The following is a 17,142-nucleotide window of genomic DNA, read 5'->3' as shown; positions in this document are numbered from 1 at the left end:
CTAAAGTGCAAACATACTTTGCACTTTATGTGTAACATGCAAATAAAAACCTTACTACTAAACCAAAGTTCTTTTTGACAACCAAAACGTCGTTTACAACAGATCACGATATACCAGGGTTGACGCAATGGACGCTGATTTCATAAATTCAAACTTTGTAAACATCGAAGATCTATCCAGTCTCAGTGATAAACTCAATGAATTGGAGAATCTCAGCTCCCAAATCACCCAAATTGCTCAGGTGAAAGCAATCAATGGAGACCACCATGAACAAGCACTATCAGCTGTGGTATTTGATGAGGAAAAGTACGAGTCTGCGGTGGATAAAATTGTCAGTGTTGTGGAAATGATAAGTGAGTCTGACTTGTCTGAAGCCATTGCTAATGTCGAAGCATTAATTCTAGAATTTGGTGATATTCCCATGTTTGTCGTATTAAAAGAAAACTTGGAAAGCAAGAAAACTGTTAGTGATGACGTTGAAAAATTAACAACAGGACAAATAATACAAGAAAAGCTTAAGTCTGAATTGAGCCATACTGAATTAGGTATTGTTGCTAGAGATATACACGAGTTTAAAGATATTTGTACCAACGAAACAGTAATCAATTCGTTGTTTCAACAATTGGAAGGCGAAGTATACATAAGACAGCAACAATTGGAACCAAAATTACGGCAAATCCTACAAGAATGTCACTGGCTAAGCAAAGATGAACAGTCCAAAGTCCCCGACGAAACATTGACCCAAGTTGCTAATCTCGTTCAAGAATTAATTCTTATTCAAAATATAAATGATGCTCCCCAATACCCTGATTCTTGGTGGGCTGTTGATATCTTATTAGAGCCAATTGTCCTCCGATTCAATTACCATTTTAATTCATCTCATAAAGACACAAACAAGCTTTCCAAACCAGAATGGGCCCTTAATTATATCGAAACATTCTTAACTGGACACCTCCCTTTGCTCAATTTAATAGTGGATGATTCATTCAAACAAGTATCGCGTATAGGCACTTATGAAATCATAACGTCCTTACTTAAACCAGTAAGAGAAAAGATTTTAAGAATGATTAATATAATAAACTCAAACATTACAAAATTTCAATCAGACCCAGGCATGCTTGAGAAAAATGGACTCTTGTTATCCCATCTAATATTTGAATTGTCTTCATTTGATCAACGATTAAGAAATACCTATAAATATAATCCATATATTGACAAATTAGATGCCCCTGCAAGCGAATCTTGGACAGGAATTACCAGTGACGTTCTCCTTTCCGATGGTCTGAATGTTGCTGTGGAAAATTGGTTGAATCTTGAAAATGAACTCGCTAGCAAGAGATTTGATACTGAAATTGTTAATGCAAAAGATGCATTTATGATTGATTTTGATTATCAAGGTAACTTAGAAGAGGAAGACAATAGTAACGTCCATATGTATATCTTAAAACCTACTTACTCGGCATATGCGTTAGTCAAACTTGTCAATAACTTAAATAGTCATTTCCAAACTTTGAATATTGTCAAGTATCAGTTGAAATATGTGTCAAAAATTCAAATGAATCTTGTCGAAAAGTACTATGAAACTTTGAATAAAAACTATAAGCTGTTTTTGGACAAGTTTAATTTGAAAAGTATGTTGCTGTATATTCCAGGGGGGATGAAAGACCCAGTGGAAGAACAAGCAAGATCAGAAAGTTTAATTAGAGGATTGGAGAAATTAACGGAAATCTTTTGTTCTGCTAAGTTCGTTGTCAATGCTCTTGAACAATGGGAAGATGAACTTATATTTATTCAATTATGGGAAACTTACAAGGGTTTAACTAATGACATTGAAAAGGATCATACCAGTGTTTTCAGTTCTTCAATACTGCAATACGATGGACTAGTGACAAACCTTTTGAATGATTATGATGAGTTTTTCAGGACAGAAACTAAGGAGTTGCTCAAGAATTACGTTAATAAAAGTCAATGGGTGATGGACTCGAACGAAGACACCAACATTGCCTCGAGTTTGCTTTCACCTTTGATTAATAACCTTCCACAATACCTTGATATACTTCGTAGAAGCATATCGTCATTGGATTACTTCTACATCACCGACAGGGTAGTCACTATCCTCAGTACAATCATATACGAATACGTCCTTACAAACAATCGATTCAATCGTGCGGGGATAGATCAATTGCTTGAAGATTTCGCATACATTATCAAACAATTACATATTCATTTGTTTCTCAACACTGAAGAATATGCCGAATATTCAAATGATCTGAATGATAAATACATCAAACTTGTACAAGCTATTGATTTGATGGATTCGTTAGAACCTAATCAGGCCAAAGTATTCAAAAGCTCTTCGGAATCGTTGGCTCAATTGAGATTGAATTATGCACATGAACTCTCGGGATTGACGAATCATGATTTAACTGATTTGCTTTCAAGAATTGTATAGATTTAAAAAAAGTACATACAAAATTTATTTGCATTGCGCTACCAGTTTTTATGAACACGCTCGGTTTTAACCTTTTGCGCTTCGGAGTAAAATTGAAATCAAAATAAACAACTTTTGACAGTGTAGAACAAAGACATCACATATATAGACAAGCATCATGTCATTGATAAGAAAAAGGGTATGTACTGTCATTGTATGCTTTACGAAGCTTTAACTAACACTTTCTTAAGCAACATATAGAGGCTCTAGAATCCAACAAAAGACAAGCTGTAAATCCAGAGACATCATTATCACCGATCGCTAAACTCTACGACACGTCGTCCAAACAAATTCACATAACTATTCCCAGACCAAAGGAGTCTGGTGTTATAATAGTTGGGCGTAGTGGCTCTTGTGATGTGAAATTATCTGGAGCAGATGTATCTTCCAAGCATTGTCGATTTACAATAATCGACGCCCTGGCACGACAGTACCTTAGTGTGACCGATTTGAGCAGTAATGGATTATATGTTAATGATGACATACTTGGAAAGGGACTGAGTACCATTTTGAAAAGTGGTGATAAGTTGGGGTTTGCCAAGACTGGTGGAGAATATATATTCAAGTATATTGTGGATGCCAAAGCTACCAAGAAGAAACTGGTAGTGGTGAGGTCGTTCTTTGATGATTACATTATTGGGAAACAATTAGGTTCAGGACATTATGCTGTTGTTAAAGAAGCAAAGAATAAACTCACCGGCGAAATAGTGGCTGTCAAGATTTTCCATCCTAATAAAGTTGGGAATCAAAAGGAAGAAGAGAAATTACAACAGGAAATGAACTTGTTGTTGTCGATAAATCACCCTAATATTGTCAAATTTGTGTCGCATTATATTGAACCTATAAACCAGCATTCCCTGAACACGTACTTGGTATTGGAGAAAATGAACAGCGGAGAATTGTTTCAAAGGATTGTTAATAAGGGCAAATTATCACCAAATGAAACCAAAGCTATATTTACACAACTCTTGTCCGGCCTAGATTATCTCCATGACAATAACATTATTCATCGAGACATAAAACCAGAAAACATTTTACTTGATATAACACCTAAAAACAATCCCAAGCAAATCCTGACTGGACCTTGGGATGAAGACGAATATGATATCAAGGTCAAGATTGCTGACTTTGGATTAGCTAAGTTTATTGGAGAATTGAAATTTACAAACACTTTATGTGGAACACCAGCATATGTTGCTCCAGAAATCTTAAAGAATGATCGTCATTATACTACAAAAGTTGACTTGTGGTCTACGGGAGTGTTGCTTTACGTGTGTCTTTGTGGATTCCCTCCTTTCAGTGACGAGTTGGGTCCTCCCACAATGAAGGAACAAATTCTTTCAGGAACATATGCATTTTATTCTCCATATTGGGATGATATAAGTGATATTGTCCTAGATTTAATATCGAATTTATTGGTTGTCGATGCCAATGAAAGATTTAGTGTTAAACAGACGTTGAACCATTATTGGTTTAGTGAATCAGAAAGTGAGAGCGAAGAGAATGATGTGGTTCCTGAATTAGAGACAAGCGAAGATAGAAGTAATTCTATAATTGAACCATCTTCGCAAATTAAACGAATGTCAGTAAGATCAAATACCCAACCATTAACTTTGAAAGAGAAGTTCACTTCTGATATGAGTATGTCTGTATTATAAGCTATGTACAAGATTTTATATAATATTTGTAGTATTTAATTCCTGAATTTCATAATTCCGAGTAGTGAAAAATGTAGTCAATAACTGTTTGTTCATTAGCATAGATTGTTTGATATCATCTGGCATATTTATGTTCTTCTTGACTTTAGCAATTTTTGCTCTAAGTTCAGTAAGTTTAGTTAAAATATCAAATGCTTTAACTTTGTTGTTTAATTTCCAATAACAGTCGAATTGTCCAATAAGACAAGCAACGTCATTAGCTGCTTCCACACCTAATCTAAACCATTCAAGACTTTTGTCGTAATTTTGAAACATGTTTAATTCCAAGAACCCTAAACTCTGAAATGCGTCTTTCAATCCTCGAGATGCCGAGATTTCCCAATGATATTTGGCAATCCGTGGATCAACCTCAACATATAACTGACCCAAATAATAATGGGCTTTTATCGTGAAATTGTCAACTTCACCAAACTTGATACCTTTCTCAAAATAGTACTTAGCCTGGGATAACTCTGGTTTATTAAAATAGAATAATCCCAAATTACAATATACATGACTAGCCATGATAGTATCGTTTTCAAGCTCGATGAATTTAATCCAATAGTCATGAGCTTGATCGTGGAATCCTCGCTTGTATGCTAAGTCACCCCCCATTTTGAATACTAATGGATGTTTAATATCTGTAAGTTGTTTAATTAATTCGTTGGCACTGTTAAAATCTTCCTTGGTTATATCTTTGTCTCCTTTTAACTTCTTTTCAATAGTTTCGAAGGCAAGGATGGTAATAGCGTCATTATCACCCAATTCTGCCGCTTGCTCAATTAATTCGTTTTCCAACAAGACTAAACGAGGATGTATTGTTCCTGTGGTGGATCGTACTGTTGTCAATACGTTTTTGAACGTCATCAAGTCGTATGATTTGACATAGGAAGGTAAGAGGATATCATCGGGGTTGTCAAGGTTGCTGTAGATAGAGTTGAGAACTGGGATCATTTTCTTGTATGGTAATCTTGAGTCATTGTCAAATAAAAGCTTGTTGAGAGTTCGTTTGGAAGGAAGGATTGAAAGCAAAGTGGGACTTGAAGTAGTTACCTCAGTAGAGTATGACCGTAGTGGATGTAGGAAAGGGCGTATGCGAATCATGGTATGTCTCCTCTTTCTTGTGCTGCCAATTTTTACAGTAGTAAATTTTTTTAGTGTAATTAATTTTTTTTTTTTGGTGGTTGTAAAAATAACTGGCAACAAGACCAACCAAAGGTGTTGCCAAAATTTTAAAGCTGTTACCAACTACAAAGTATTGTGATCTGAAAAATAGTTTATAGTAATAAATAAATATGTAAAACTCTAAATATTTTATATTTTAAATACAGAGACGAAAACGTCTTTTTTTATTTTTCAAGCTTTCAGCATTGACTTTGAAATGAAATAAATATGAATTGTTGAGAATTAAATGAAAGTGTAATTGTTGTTAATGCAGTCAAAATTAGTGAATAATAAAAAAAAGGGTGGTTAAAGTGGTGAGGGTTGAATATCACCATGCAATTATGGATAGTTACTTCCAAAGTCTATAAAATTATCCACGCCATGTTCGGTACTCCCCAGATGATTATTGTTGTCTTCAGTTGCAAAATCTCCCAAATCAAACTTGAAGTTTGTATCATTTATAAATTCAGATGGATTGGTATCGGGGTTATGTAAGCTGTTGTTATTGTTAAAGTTTTGATGAGTGTATGCGTGTGCTGGTGCTGATCCTGATACGTTGGCACTGTTGTTACTTGGACTACTAAGGGAGTCTGAATCATTACCGGAACCACCATTGTTGTTGCCATTGCTGGTGTTCAATGCCAACACATGTGGTGGTTGATTGAAACTTCCTTCATTGATGGATGTAAAAATATCAGGGGTTGGTGCTGAAGTACTTATCATTGGTTCATGAATGTCTGAATTAGGATTGAAGGCAGGTTTTAAGGAGTTGCTAGATTGTGGGGTATCCTCAGAATAGTATTGGTTATTATTAGAATTTACTGAAAAGGGCGATTCGTCATTATTAGTTGTGGCACTTGTAGTATTCGAATTGGCTGAAAAGTTATTGTTGTGGAGATTGCTTGGGTTGGTTGGGTAGTGGTTGTTGTTATATATTGAGGAAGGACCAGATTGTGGAGGATATGGTATTGAAGATCTGTTACTTGCTATTGATTTCTCATCCCAAAGCGAAGGAATTTCATTCTGATCAAATTCACCATTAGTTATACTAACCGAAGTGGAATGGGAAGTATTTTCAGTAGTACCCATAATAGCTGGATTGGAATAGATTTGGTTGTTTTCCAATATAAACAGATTAAGATATTGCAATGAACTCTTAACCCCAACTAATACATGTGGAATGGAAGTACCTCCACTTTCTTGCACATAGGCTTGACTCACTTGTTGTCCTTCACTAAAATCATCACATATTGACCATTGATTAGAATTGGAATTTATACCATTGAAGAAATATACTGAAAATTTGGGCTGGTGGGCGAGGCATACTCTTAATTCATTGTTTTCCTTGTTAATGTTGTTATCCAACAATGAACAAGTAACAATTGAACTTATAGGATAAAAGATTCTGAATAATATCTTGGAATTATTGGAAATTGCCAGGAAGAAATAGTTGATTTCAAAGTTCTTCTTTGACAATATTACCAACAAGTCAACATTGTTCATAATAGTATTCAATGTAAAAGGTGACAAATTGGAAAGGTTGTTGCTTAATAATTTTTCATCGTGATATCCTGTCTTAATTCTTTGCCATGAACCCACGGATAAGGAAGAACAGTCGACAAAACAGTATTTTTCGTTGATTTCGATTGGAATATTTGAAGCTAATCTATAACTAAGATCAACTGATCCCATACTATATCTATAACTGGAGGATCTCAGGGAGATTGAAGGTGGTGGTGGGATGGTACTGTGACCTTGCTTTTGCATACGTTCAAATTTTCTTATTTTAGCTCTTCTGTTTTGAAACCATATTCTGATGGCTTTTTCATTCATGCCTGCCTTCTCACTTATGAACCTTCGTTGTTCAGGAGTTGGATTGGGGTTTCTTTCGAATTCCGCTAAAAGGAAATCTAACACTTCTCCCGTGGCTCTGGTTCTCTTTGAACTGCTTTCATCGGAAGACATATTGTTTTATTTGGGGAAGGGGATTTGACTCTCTATAGTAAAAAAACCTGTAAATTTTGAAAACCGGTTTTTGAAAAAAAATAAATTTTTATAAAAAAAGAAAACCTTTATACTAGCTTTAGGAAAACGCCGTTGGATTTTTGCAAGGTTTATATAATTTGGTTAGGGATATAATTGTGAATCAAGTTCCAAGATGATCTCCTGCTTTTTCTTCTTTATGATTGTTTAAAATAATATACAGGTATTGTTCTGCAACCAAGTTAGTCCTTTTTTTTGAATTTCTTTTTATTTCAATTTATTTTTTTTCTTTCTTCTGGCGAAGCGTTAAAGGCGGGCGAGTTGTTGATGGTGTGGTTTTGAAACTTTTTTTTTTCTTTCAAATCAGAAAAAAAAAATATAGGCTTTGGACTTTAGTTGATTTAGTTTGTAGTTTCTTTTTTTTCTTGAAACTAAATTAAAGTTGAAAATAGCCGTGGATTGTGTAAATGACAATTCGTAAAGTTGTTGGTGTGCTACTATGTCGTTTTATCTATCCTTGTAAGACGAGCAATGTCGGTTAATGTGGATAGATGTATCTCAGGAACAGTTCGGAAGTATGCACAAGGTCCTGTATCTGAACAAGAAAATTTCTTTTTCGGTTGATTGCCTGGGATATATTTTCTATGCAATGAGCAGCTTAGTTAGTATCAAGATCGAATGACAGACAAAGAACTATTTTTTGTTGTATGTCGTAGAAATTGGCGTTTTCTAAAATAATATGAAATGGATAAAGGGAAGATCTAGGCGGAAATCTATAAAATAGAACTGTCTAGAGCGTTATGGGGAAATGTACGAAAAGGATATATGGTCCGAGGCGAATTGTTTCTTTATGAATTTCTTTTCTTTTGCAGTAAATCGTGTTGCTGAAACAAGTCACACCTTTTGGGATCAATACTTGTCAATAGCTAGTTGACTTTGTGTCGGTGTTATGTCGAGGTGAGTGAATGACTAGGATGATTCCTAAAATAGTATGATGCCTCAATTGTAGTATATCTGCTCAATTTTCACCCAGAAAAACTGCCATTGCCGAAATATCCAATCCGTTTTATAATTGTACCCTGTCCTCCGTCGATTCTTGGGTTTTTTTTTTTGTTTGAAAACTTTTCCTCTACAAAAGCTGAATTTATTTTTTGTTTCACATTGCCTTTGTATAAGTATTTAGTTGTTCGTTTTACAGTTTTTTTATTATTGTTAATGATATTTTTTCCTTTATTTGGATCATTTTTATTTTTACAAGGAATGAAAATGACCTTCCACAAGATCAATATGCTACTGCATGTTATTTTTTATGTATCAGAAGAGTATATACATGATTACTTACATATAAGTGGGGCATATGAATTGCTTTTTCCTCGGGTATGACGCCGCTGTTCCCCCTCTTCTTCCCCACTTATACTCACTAACATAAGTTCAACCATGTCATCTCTTTTTCTCCAGGAGAGATTCACTGGAAATATCTAAATCATATTAGTTGCACACCACAACTAGCGACTTGTTGGCCAATGCGACATTTCTTCCTTGTTTGATTATACGAAAAATATTTTTTTCAATTCAAAATGGCCATGCTGCATTGAATGTAAACTAAACAATACAACCATAATCACTGAAACGGACTAGCACTAGCGCTAAAAAAAAAAAAAAAACTAAATCCGCTGCGATGACTTTTGAAAAAGTTTGCGAGGCAAGAACTAACGATTAACGGATATACCTTTCATTTTCATAATTAGCAATATTTTACTAAACCTTCTGCAAAAAATGTTACTAATCGTGGAAATGTAACTTTGACACCAGCCATACTCGGGTTAACGGATTTCTTCTTTAATGTAACTAGGAGCCATTCCTTTGGGTTTTGTGATCGATATTTGCCACTTCTCTATTCTTAGTCTATGTCCCATTTCGCCCCCCTCTGTCAGAAAACTTTTGTTTTGTGACATGTTTCACAAAACACATCTTTTTTTCTGATTCTTTATGCGAATATGTGATTTGGCGTTTGTGCGTAGGCGAGACGTGCAGGTAGATGGCATTTGGTAAGGCTTCGGGGTTGTTCTTATCGGCCAGATTTAGTCACTGCGTCATATTTTGGCAAGGCATTTTCTAAAGAGTGGGGGACCAAGTTGCGGAGGTATCTTCAATTTGCCTTATCGTAAGATGCAAAAATGCCAAAAATGCCAAAAAAGCAACTAGAAGATCGGATATGGCTTTATTTTTACTTACAATTCTAATGGTTGTTGGTAAATAGTAAATGCGGAAATGCAGATGCATAACTAACAATGTTAAATACAATGACAAGTAGTTATCCCGGAGATACCCAACTTATTCGATTTCTTTGTTAGTTTACAACCATCTTGTTACCTAGGTAATTTCATCTAGGCTAGAACGATTTATACGGAAAAGGCATAAATCCGTTTGGATGAAGCCAGGGTAGTTTCAGGTCTTGCATAAGGGTACATATCCATATGTTGTAACCTAGTCCTTATATTCGCCGCAAAAAATTTTCCGCACTCTCTTCTCAACACCGGAAAAATATCGGCTCGATGTTCCTACGTTTTAAAAAATATCTATGGAATTTTATTTTTGAGATTTTTTGATAACAATTGAAAAGACTAGGCTCAGCCAATAGAAGGTTGTCGGGATTAAAATGAGAAAAAATATCTTTGTCCGGTACAGGGGTGCAAGAACGCACCGACTCGGTAGATTATTTATTCTTGTAAAGAGGGATGGTTGACATGTGATTGATTACATAGGCAGTATCTCGTCGCCTCTCCCGTTCATGGCACGCACATGTGCCTCGTTCGAAAGGCTGTGAAAGTTAATAACTTTTCACAAGGATATAATATTTGAGTAGATTTGGTTCAAATTTTCCACAAGATAAAACATTTTGACCGAGGTAAACATTAACCATGGAAAACAAATGGGTGTTTTAGGTAGATGTTACAGTATTCATACGGTAGGGTTGATAGAGCGAATTTTTCGTAATTAGTCAACCGTTAGCACCGATATCACTCGAAATTTGATAAACAGAAACCCGAAATAGAAACGCATTTCTCATGCATCTATGTAGAAATTGCTTTTCATGTTTGCTGCTGCAATTAAGTCATCTCTTTGATGTTGATTCCATTTTATTTTTGTGAGGGATGCATATCCCGTTACCTATAGATATTAGATCTTGCAATATGTCTAATTTGATAAATCTTTAATCATTTCTTGGCAATCTTGGCAATTTCTTTATTTTTACTTTGTAAAAATACTAGTGAAACAAAAGATGACTCGGGCTTGACAAATGTATCAGCACGACATTTTTCCCAGTCATAAAAGTCGTAAATACAAATCTACAAAGGTACCTTTTAGGTTTGACCGTAAAATAAAATAAACTTTCAACAATCCAAAAAATAATCACAAAACAATAATAATAGACAAATCTAAAAACTGATCACCAAAATTCCACCTTGCTTAACGAAAAAAAGAAAAACAAATATTATTTTAGAGTACAAAAATAAAAGTTTTGCAGGTTGCCCAACTTCCTGTCACTGCAAAATGTCATCGATTTTTGAAGGTGGGTGTCCCCCCCCTTTATCATTCGTATCCAATATATACGGTCAGATGCTCGTGATACTTGCAGCAGCTAAGGCGACCTTTATGCGATGATCCCAGAATGCCGATACCATGTAGGTAAACAAATGAAATATTGCGCTCCACGGAAAACCCACCGCCTTTCCGATGAGGATCAACAATTTGGATCTTGTTGCTTTTTTTTTTTGCCTTGGTTGCAAGATACGAATCAACACGTGATATAGAGAAATCTAAACTATGTATGCTAGATACACACGCTGAAGATAACACAAAAAGGCATTGATCCGTATATCAGTGCCCTCCACGGCATATCTTTAGTAGGGCATTTGAACATATATTTCTGACGTAAGAGGATACTTGTTGTGTTTGTTCCGCAACCACAAGATGCCTTACGAATGTGTAAAAAAGGAGTCAAACATGCATACCTTTTACTCGGTCAAAGATCATTGGATTGTAATACGGCAAGACAAAACGTGCAGCCTATTTGTTAGGTAGCATCTCTATGTATGGGTAAATTTTGTTATAAACCTTTATTAAAATTGTATATGCTCTCCTAAAGAAACAAATCTTGAACTTCAAACTCATTCAAAACATCCAAACAATACTTAAACTCTTTCCATTGCTTATTGCTTGGATTCCAACTTTGAAATCTATCCAAAAGTTCTCTGATCAATTCCAAACTTCTTATATGACGAATATTAACCAAATCCTGGAATAAACTCCGAATATTCCAAGGAAGTAAGTTATAAAAACTTGAAGTTCCATCTAATGGTTTCAAATATTTTATTCTTAATTCGTGTGAGTGAATTAAACTGCTACTTTCAAGAGTATGTCTAATTGCTTCAAGATATACCTGTTCTTCATCAAATATTTTGCAATGACCCTTATTGACACCTCCTTCATTCACCATTCGATCGCTTAATTCTCGGATGAGATTATAGTCACTATCATGACCCAAATTTTTCATCGTGCATATGACAAGAAGGAGATTGGTTATGAATGGATTGGTGGATAAATCAGATGTAGCAGGGTTGGATGGAGCAAGCATTTCTGAATGTGTTTCTTGAGGTTGAAACAAGTTCCTATGAATATTGGGATGTTGATAATGTACAGCTAATGATGAACTCAATGGTACAAATTGATCAGATGGCACTCCAGTAAATGTAACCTTGACATTATATTCCATCAACACTCGCAAAGATTCGTTCAATTTTAAAGAAAGGGCTGAGGTCTGCTTTTGATAGTCGAATATTTCTTTAATAATTTCATTCTCAAGCTGTGAAAATGCTCGAATTACAATTTTGGAGTCCAACCCTGCAAATGGACCCAAATTAATTCCACTCATATTCAACAACCCTAACTTCTTTCTATGCCAATGCAGGTGATCTCTCAATAACTTAGCAAATAAGTTGATTGCAACCGCAGTTGAACAACCATGACCAACCATAAATATTACATCTGCTTGCTCTAAAATATCCCACCAATTCTCAAGTAGTTTACTTAATACCTCAACTCTGTCATTAACTTTCCCTGCACCTTCAAGGGCAATGGTTTCTATACTATAATCATCTATATTAAAAGATGCACCGCAATCTTCACTTAACCATTTCAACATTGCAGTCGAGGCATGATTGACAAACTTAATTGAATTTCCTGTATTTTGACCTATGAGGGATCTCACCATTTTTGTAGGAAGGAAACTATGAATTCCGATGATAACAATCTTGTTGAGTTTCTGCTTTTTCCGTTGTAAAATGTCTAGTTGTTTGAGCTTATATAAATGTGATTCTGGTTCAACTCCACATAAGATACCTTGTGAAATGATTCTCAATTTTGTTTTAGAAGTTATTGTTCGATAGTTAAATCGAAAATGGGGTGCAACTTTGGTGATGTTAACTGATAGGGAATTAGAAGCTCCTTCAACGATAGAACTTGCTGAAGAACTTCCAGGTCTGGTTCTTAATGATTTTTCTTGTATTTCACTAGGAAACAAGGGTTGTTTTCTTGAATGGTATTGCACTGGTTGATTTTCAGTTAAGGTGCCAAATACGGATAGCTCGACTTCTTTTGTATGGGTGTTTATATGGTCTGTAAATGAGCTTTTGAACGCATAATGACATACTTCCTTTGATGATTCGATTGCGGTTTTTGCTGACTTATACAACTCTAGATTTGAAGTATGGGCACGATCGAAGTCGTCTTCGTTATTAGGTTTGCTGTTCCAGCCCCAGCCCCAGCCCCACCAGCCTGAGGAGGTATTGTTATTAGGTTGAACCAGAGTGCCGTTAGCTTCTTGTGACGGCAATAGTGGTGTTTGTTCATTTGTAGAAGAATTTATTGTCGACACATACGACACAAGATTGTTAATTGAATCATAGGGAAGTGTCCACCACTGTCCTGAGGAAACTTCTTGTTTTGAGTTGGTGTCTATAATATTCCCGTTTGCTGTTTCTTCAACAATTGCATTAGTTGGACTAATAGTTCCATTAGACACTTCTGGTACTGGTTCTGATTCGTTTTCTGAATGTAATTGATCTATATCAGCCTCTTCCTGCTCGTTTAGAATTGCCACTTCATTTACCGCCACCTTGTGCTGATTCCAAAAGAGCAATGTCGAAAAACGACTGGTCTGTTCAGAACTGACACTAGGAGAAGCTACTATAGCAACCTGGTTCTTTTCGGTAATATTCTCTTTTGTGGGTAATGTGCTGTCATCAATAGTTGTTATCGCAGTTTGTGATTGTTGTTCTGGGGTTATTTGGGATGAAGTAGGAGTAGGTGATTTAGATTTGTTTGTGACATCTTGTTGTTCATTCATGAGCTCGACTAGTGCGTTAGTGCTATTTGATAGAACAAAGAAAAGAACTCAGTGCAGTGATATTCAAATAGATTGGCCAAGTAAAAGCCCTATACCATACAAATTTAGTTATGGATTCACCTGTAAACCAAACAAAAAAAAAAAGGCGTAGGCGTTATCAGAAGGTGATCCATAGAAAAACAAAAAAAAAAGTATAACGTTCTTTGTTTCTGTAACATATTAACTGTATCGTGTAATTGTGACCAAACCAAAAGTTTCTTGCCAGCATTTGAACGCGAGCTTACTAGTAAAACACCAATTGTGAAGTCAACCTGCAAAAAAAGTAACTTGTTTCTGGATAATAATTTAGTGTGTACCAGAATGAACCCAGCTTGGACCGATGATATAATCAAACAACTTGATATCCGAGATGACTTTGAACAACGAGACATCAAGTATTTTACAGCATTTAACCAATTGAGCCAGCAATTACAACTTCAAAAACTAGCCAATAAACAACAGTCTCCTTCACCGTCATTGACATCTCCTACCTTAAAGCAAGAGGACTTAGATCGTACATTCATAATACGAGAGAACCAACAGCTTAAAAACGAAAACAATGACCTTATATCAAGTTTAAACATGGCTACAATTAAAAATGAAAAGTTGGAACAGGGGATAAAGGAACGAGATTCCACAATCAAAACGTTACAACGAAATAATGAGAAATTAAAGAGTAAGATTGATAGCTTGAGTCTTGAAATTAAAGAAAAGAATAAAACAATTGAGATTATTAATGATGAGATCCTAATGAATCAAATTCAGTATAATGTTCTTAATGACAAAGTCCTGGCTCTTGAAGCCGAAAGAACAAAGAGCCAATAACAAGCTATAACCACACCTTGTTCAAATCCGCCTCTTCCAACATAATGCTTCCGACATTGTACTCTGAAGCATATTATTTTGGCATTCATTGCATATATCCCTGTAAACTGCTGGCATTTGCAGAATCACACAGTGGCCACATTTGGTCTACCCCCTTGAACTTTTGGATAGGAACACGACTATTTCTAATTATATCACGCATATTTAGATCCTTGAACCAAATTGACAACCCCTACAATTTCTATTTATAAATTCTTTAATATACCAATGCATAATGATCACATGGTACTCTTCCACATGTACCTACTCCACCTTACAAGAAATTTGTCTCCATGTTCTCGACAAATATTAAAGTTATATTTGCTCACCTGGTCCCCCTCGTTGTTTCCCCTCCCCCACGGTTTGACCAGCGCATCTTTAAGGTCCGAAAAAAAAAAAAAACATTACTCCACATTTGAAAATTATCTACTTTTTTTTTTTTGCAACTTTGTTCATATTTTGTAAATCATCGTTAAAATCAAGCTACTTAGCTAAATAAGACATAAAAGAAGCGAATTGAATCTACTTAGAGGTGTCAACAACGTATCTACCCAAAATCTTACCTTCTTCCATCAACTTGTAGACTTCTGGTAATTCAGATAAACCTACAACCTTGATTGGACACTTGATGGCACCACGGCTAAAGAATTCAATAGCACGTTGGGAGTCGGCTCTGTTACCAACATAAGAACCCTTAATACTCAAACTCTTAACAACAGAGTCAAAGACTGGGGCAACAACCTTGGCACCAGCTGGTAAACCAACTAAAACAACGGTACCAGTAGAACGAGTGTAGTCAACGGATTGTTGAATAGCAGCTTCAGAAACAGAAACGTTAATAGAAGCATGTGGACCACCATCAGTAGCCTTGATAACAGCAGCAACAACATCCTTTTCTTTGGTGAAATCAATGAAAGCTTCAGCACCTAATGACTTGACAAATTCACCCTTGTCAGCACCACCATCGATACCAATGACTCTGTAACCCATAGCCTTGGCGTATTGGATGGCAAGAGAACCTAAACCACCACCAGCACCGGAAACACAGATCCAATCACCTTGCTTTCTGTCGGCAGTCTTAATGGCCTTGTAGACGGTAATACCAGCACACAAGATTGGAGCAACGTGGGCTAAGTCAGTACCAGCTGGGATTCTGGCAGCTTGAACAGCATCAGCAGTAGCATATTGTTGGAAAGAACCATCATGGGTATAACCAGACAAGTCAGCGTTAGGGCAGTTTGGTTCATTGGTTTCTTGACAGAATTCACAAGATAAACAAGAACCATTCAACCATTTGATACCAGCCAAATCTCCAATCTTCCATCCCTTAACATTTTCACCCAAGGCAACGACAACACCAGCACCTTCGTGACCACCAACTAATGGCAACTTAGTTGGCAATGGCCAGTCACCCTTCCAGGCGTGCAAATCAGTGTGACAGACACCAGAGTACTTAACGTTGATCAAGATTTCATTTGGCTTTGGAACTGGGACTGGAATGTCCTTGTATTGCAATGGACCACCGTTAGTTTCGAAGATAACAGCTTTTTGAGTTTTTGGAACAGACATTATATTTTATTTAGGAATTGTACTAGTAAAGTATACTGGTGAATAAAAAAAGATCCAGAAAAGAATTTGAATCAATCGAGCGAAATTGGGGTGTTTATATAGTTTTTTCTTGAAAATTTGTTGTCCTTTATTAGTGGAGTTACGAACATTTGGAATTTTCACTCAATTGAGCTTTTTAGGGGGCACAATTGAATGGAAAATGGTAAAACGGAAAAGCGATATTGAAATTTTAAAGAAAAAAAATAATACATAAAAAATATTTTTTAACATAGAAAAAAGATGATTATTTTCATGCGTGAAAGGCTTGAGAACAATTCTGGAGTGTTACAAAATACTAAAAGTATTACACAAACTGCATTAGTTGCGTGTAATCACAGCGTATCTCCTTATATTTTTATTTATTTTTTTTTCTCTTTGGTGCCAATTATTTTTATTGCAAGCACCAAAATTACCACCGTCAATTCCAAACTCCAGTACCATGAGGGGGTGCGCTTATGACATGTATTCTCGACATGATAAAAAAATAATCTAAATCAGTAAAGCACATCACCAAAATGGCTCGTACATAAGGGACACAAAATAAATCAAGCCTCATAACAGCTTGTATACTCAAAGTTGCTCAGCGGGGTTGCATGTATACGTGAACTATGTTCTTAAAGACCGATCGAGGACCAATTGATCTTCAATGGTGTTAACCCACAAATCTTAATTCCTAAACTTAAACAATTGATCAATGGATATTAGTTTTAAAACTAATTGTCAGTTTTATTTCATATTCCGTTGCGTTAGAGACGTGTTTTAGGCAAATGGTATGCAAGTATAGGAGATATTTTAACTACGTGATGGCAAAAAAAAAAAAGTTTAACCGTTTTTCAACTTAATCAGTCCCGTTATTCTCTAACTAACTACTGGATCACTCTTGGCCG

The 17,142-nt window shown here is 35.7% G+C and overlaps 7 protein-coding genes across 7 annotated transcripts; 3 read left to right on the top strand and 4 right to left on the bottom strand. All coding sequences in view use genetic code 12, as the record gives it.

The window, feature by feature from the left end:
- Positions 1-127: 127 nt before the first annotated feature.
- TIP20 (Tip20p) lies at positions 128-2,452 on the top strand (the record flags this gene model as incomplete). Its single annotated transcript, XM_007377107.1, has 2 exons — positions 128-241; positions 302-2,452. 2 exons carry the CDS (start codon positions 128-130, stop codon positions 2,450-2,452), a joined length of 2,265 nt encoding a protein of 754 aa, XP_007377169.1.
- A 122-nt stretch (positions 2,453-2,574) lies between these two features.
- On the top strand, positions 2,575-5,297 carry DUN1 (serine/threonine protein kinase; the record flags this gene model as incomplete). Its single annotated transcript, XM_007377105.1, has 2 exons — positions 2,575-2,630; positions 2,683-5,297. The coding sequence occupies 2 exons, from the start codon at positions 2,610-2,612 to the stop codon at positions 4,147-4,149; spliced, it is 1,488 nt and encodes a 495-aa protein (XP_007377167.1).
- On the bottom strand, positions 4,165-5,292 carry SPAPADRAFT_142650 (uncharacterized protein; the record flags this gene model as incomplete). Its single annotated transcript, XM_007377106.1, has 1 exon — positions 4,165-5,292. The coding sequence occupies one exon, from the start codon at positions 5,290-5,292 to the stop codon at positions 4,165-4,167; it is 1,128 nt and encodes a 375-aa protein (XP_007377168.1).
- A 158-nt stretch (positions 5,298-5,455) lies between the features above and the next one.
- On the bottom strand, positions 5,456-7,356 carry GRF10 (Grf10p; the record flags this gene model as incomplete). The annotated part of the gene is made up of 1 exon (XM_007377104.1): positions 5,456-7,356. The coding sequence occupies one exon, from the start codon at positions 7,183-7,185 to the stop codon at positions 5,692-5,694; it is 1,494 nt and encodes a 497-aa protein (XP_007377166.1).
- A 3,515-nt stretch (positions 7,357-10,871) lies between these two features.
- SPAPADRAFT_63050 (uncharacterized protein) lies at positions 10,872-13,130 on the bottom strand (the record flags this gene model as incomplete). The annotated part of the gene is made up of 1 exon (XM_007377103.1): positions 10,872-13,130. One exon carries the CDS (start codon positions 12,539-12,541, stop codon positions 11,480-11,482), a length of 1,062 nt encoding a protein of 353 aa, XP_007377165.1.
- An 826-nt stretch (positions 13,131-13,956) lies between these two features.
- On the top strand, positions 13,957-14,981 carry SPAPADRAFT_63049 (uncharacterized protein; the record flags this gene model as incomplete). The annotated part of the gene is made up of 1 exon (XM_007377102.1): positions 13,957-14,981. The coding sequence occupies one exon, from the start codon at positions 14,105-14,107 to the stop codon at positions 14,606-14,608; it is 504 nt and encodes a 167-aa protein (XP_007377164.1).
- A 95-nt stretch (positions 14,982-15,076) lies between these two features.
- On the bottom strand, positions 15,077-16,216 carry ADH1 (Adh1p; the record flags this gene model as incomplete). Its single annotated transcript, XM_007377101.1, has 1 exon — positions 15,077-16,216. The coding sequence occupies one exon, from the start codon at positions 16,214-16,216 to the stop codon at positions 15,170-15,172; it is 1,047 nt and encodes a 348-aa protein (XP_007377163.1).
- Between the last annotated feature and the right edge of the window lie 926 nt (positions 16,217-17,142).

The sequence above is a fragment of the Spathaspora passalidarum genome (genome assembly GCF_000223485.1).
Source record: "Spathaspora passalidarum NRRL Y-27907 unplaced genomic scaffold SPAPAscaffold_6, whole genome shotgun sequence".
Lineage (NCBI taxonomy): Eukaryota > Fungi > Ascomycota > Pichiomycetes > Serinales > Debaryomycetaceae > Spathaspora > Spathaspora passalidarum.
This window is presented reverse-complemented; position numbering and strand designations above follow the sequence as displayed.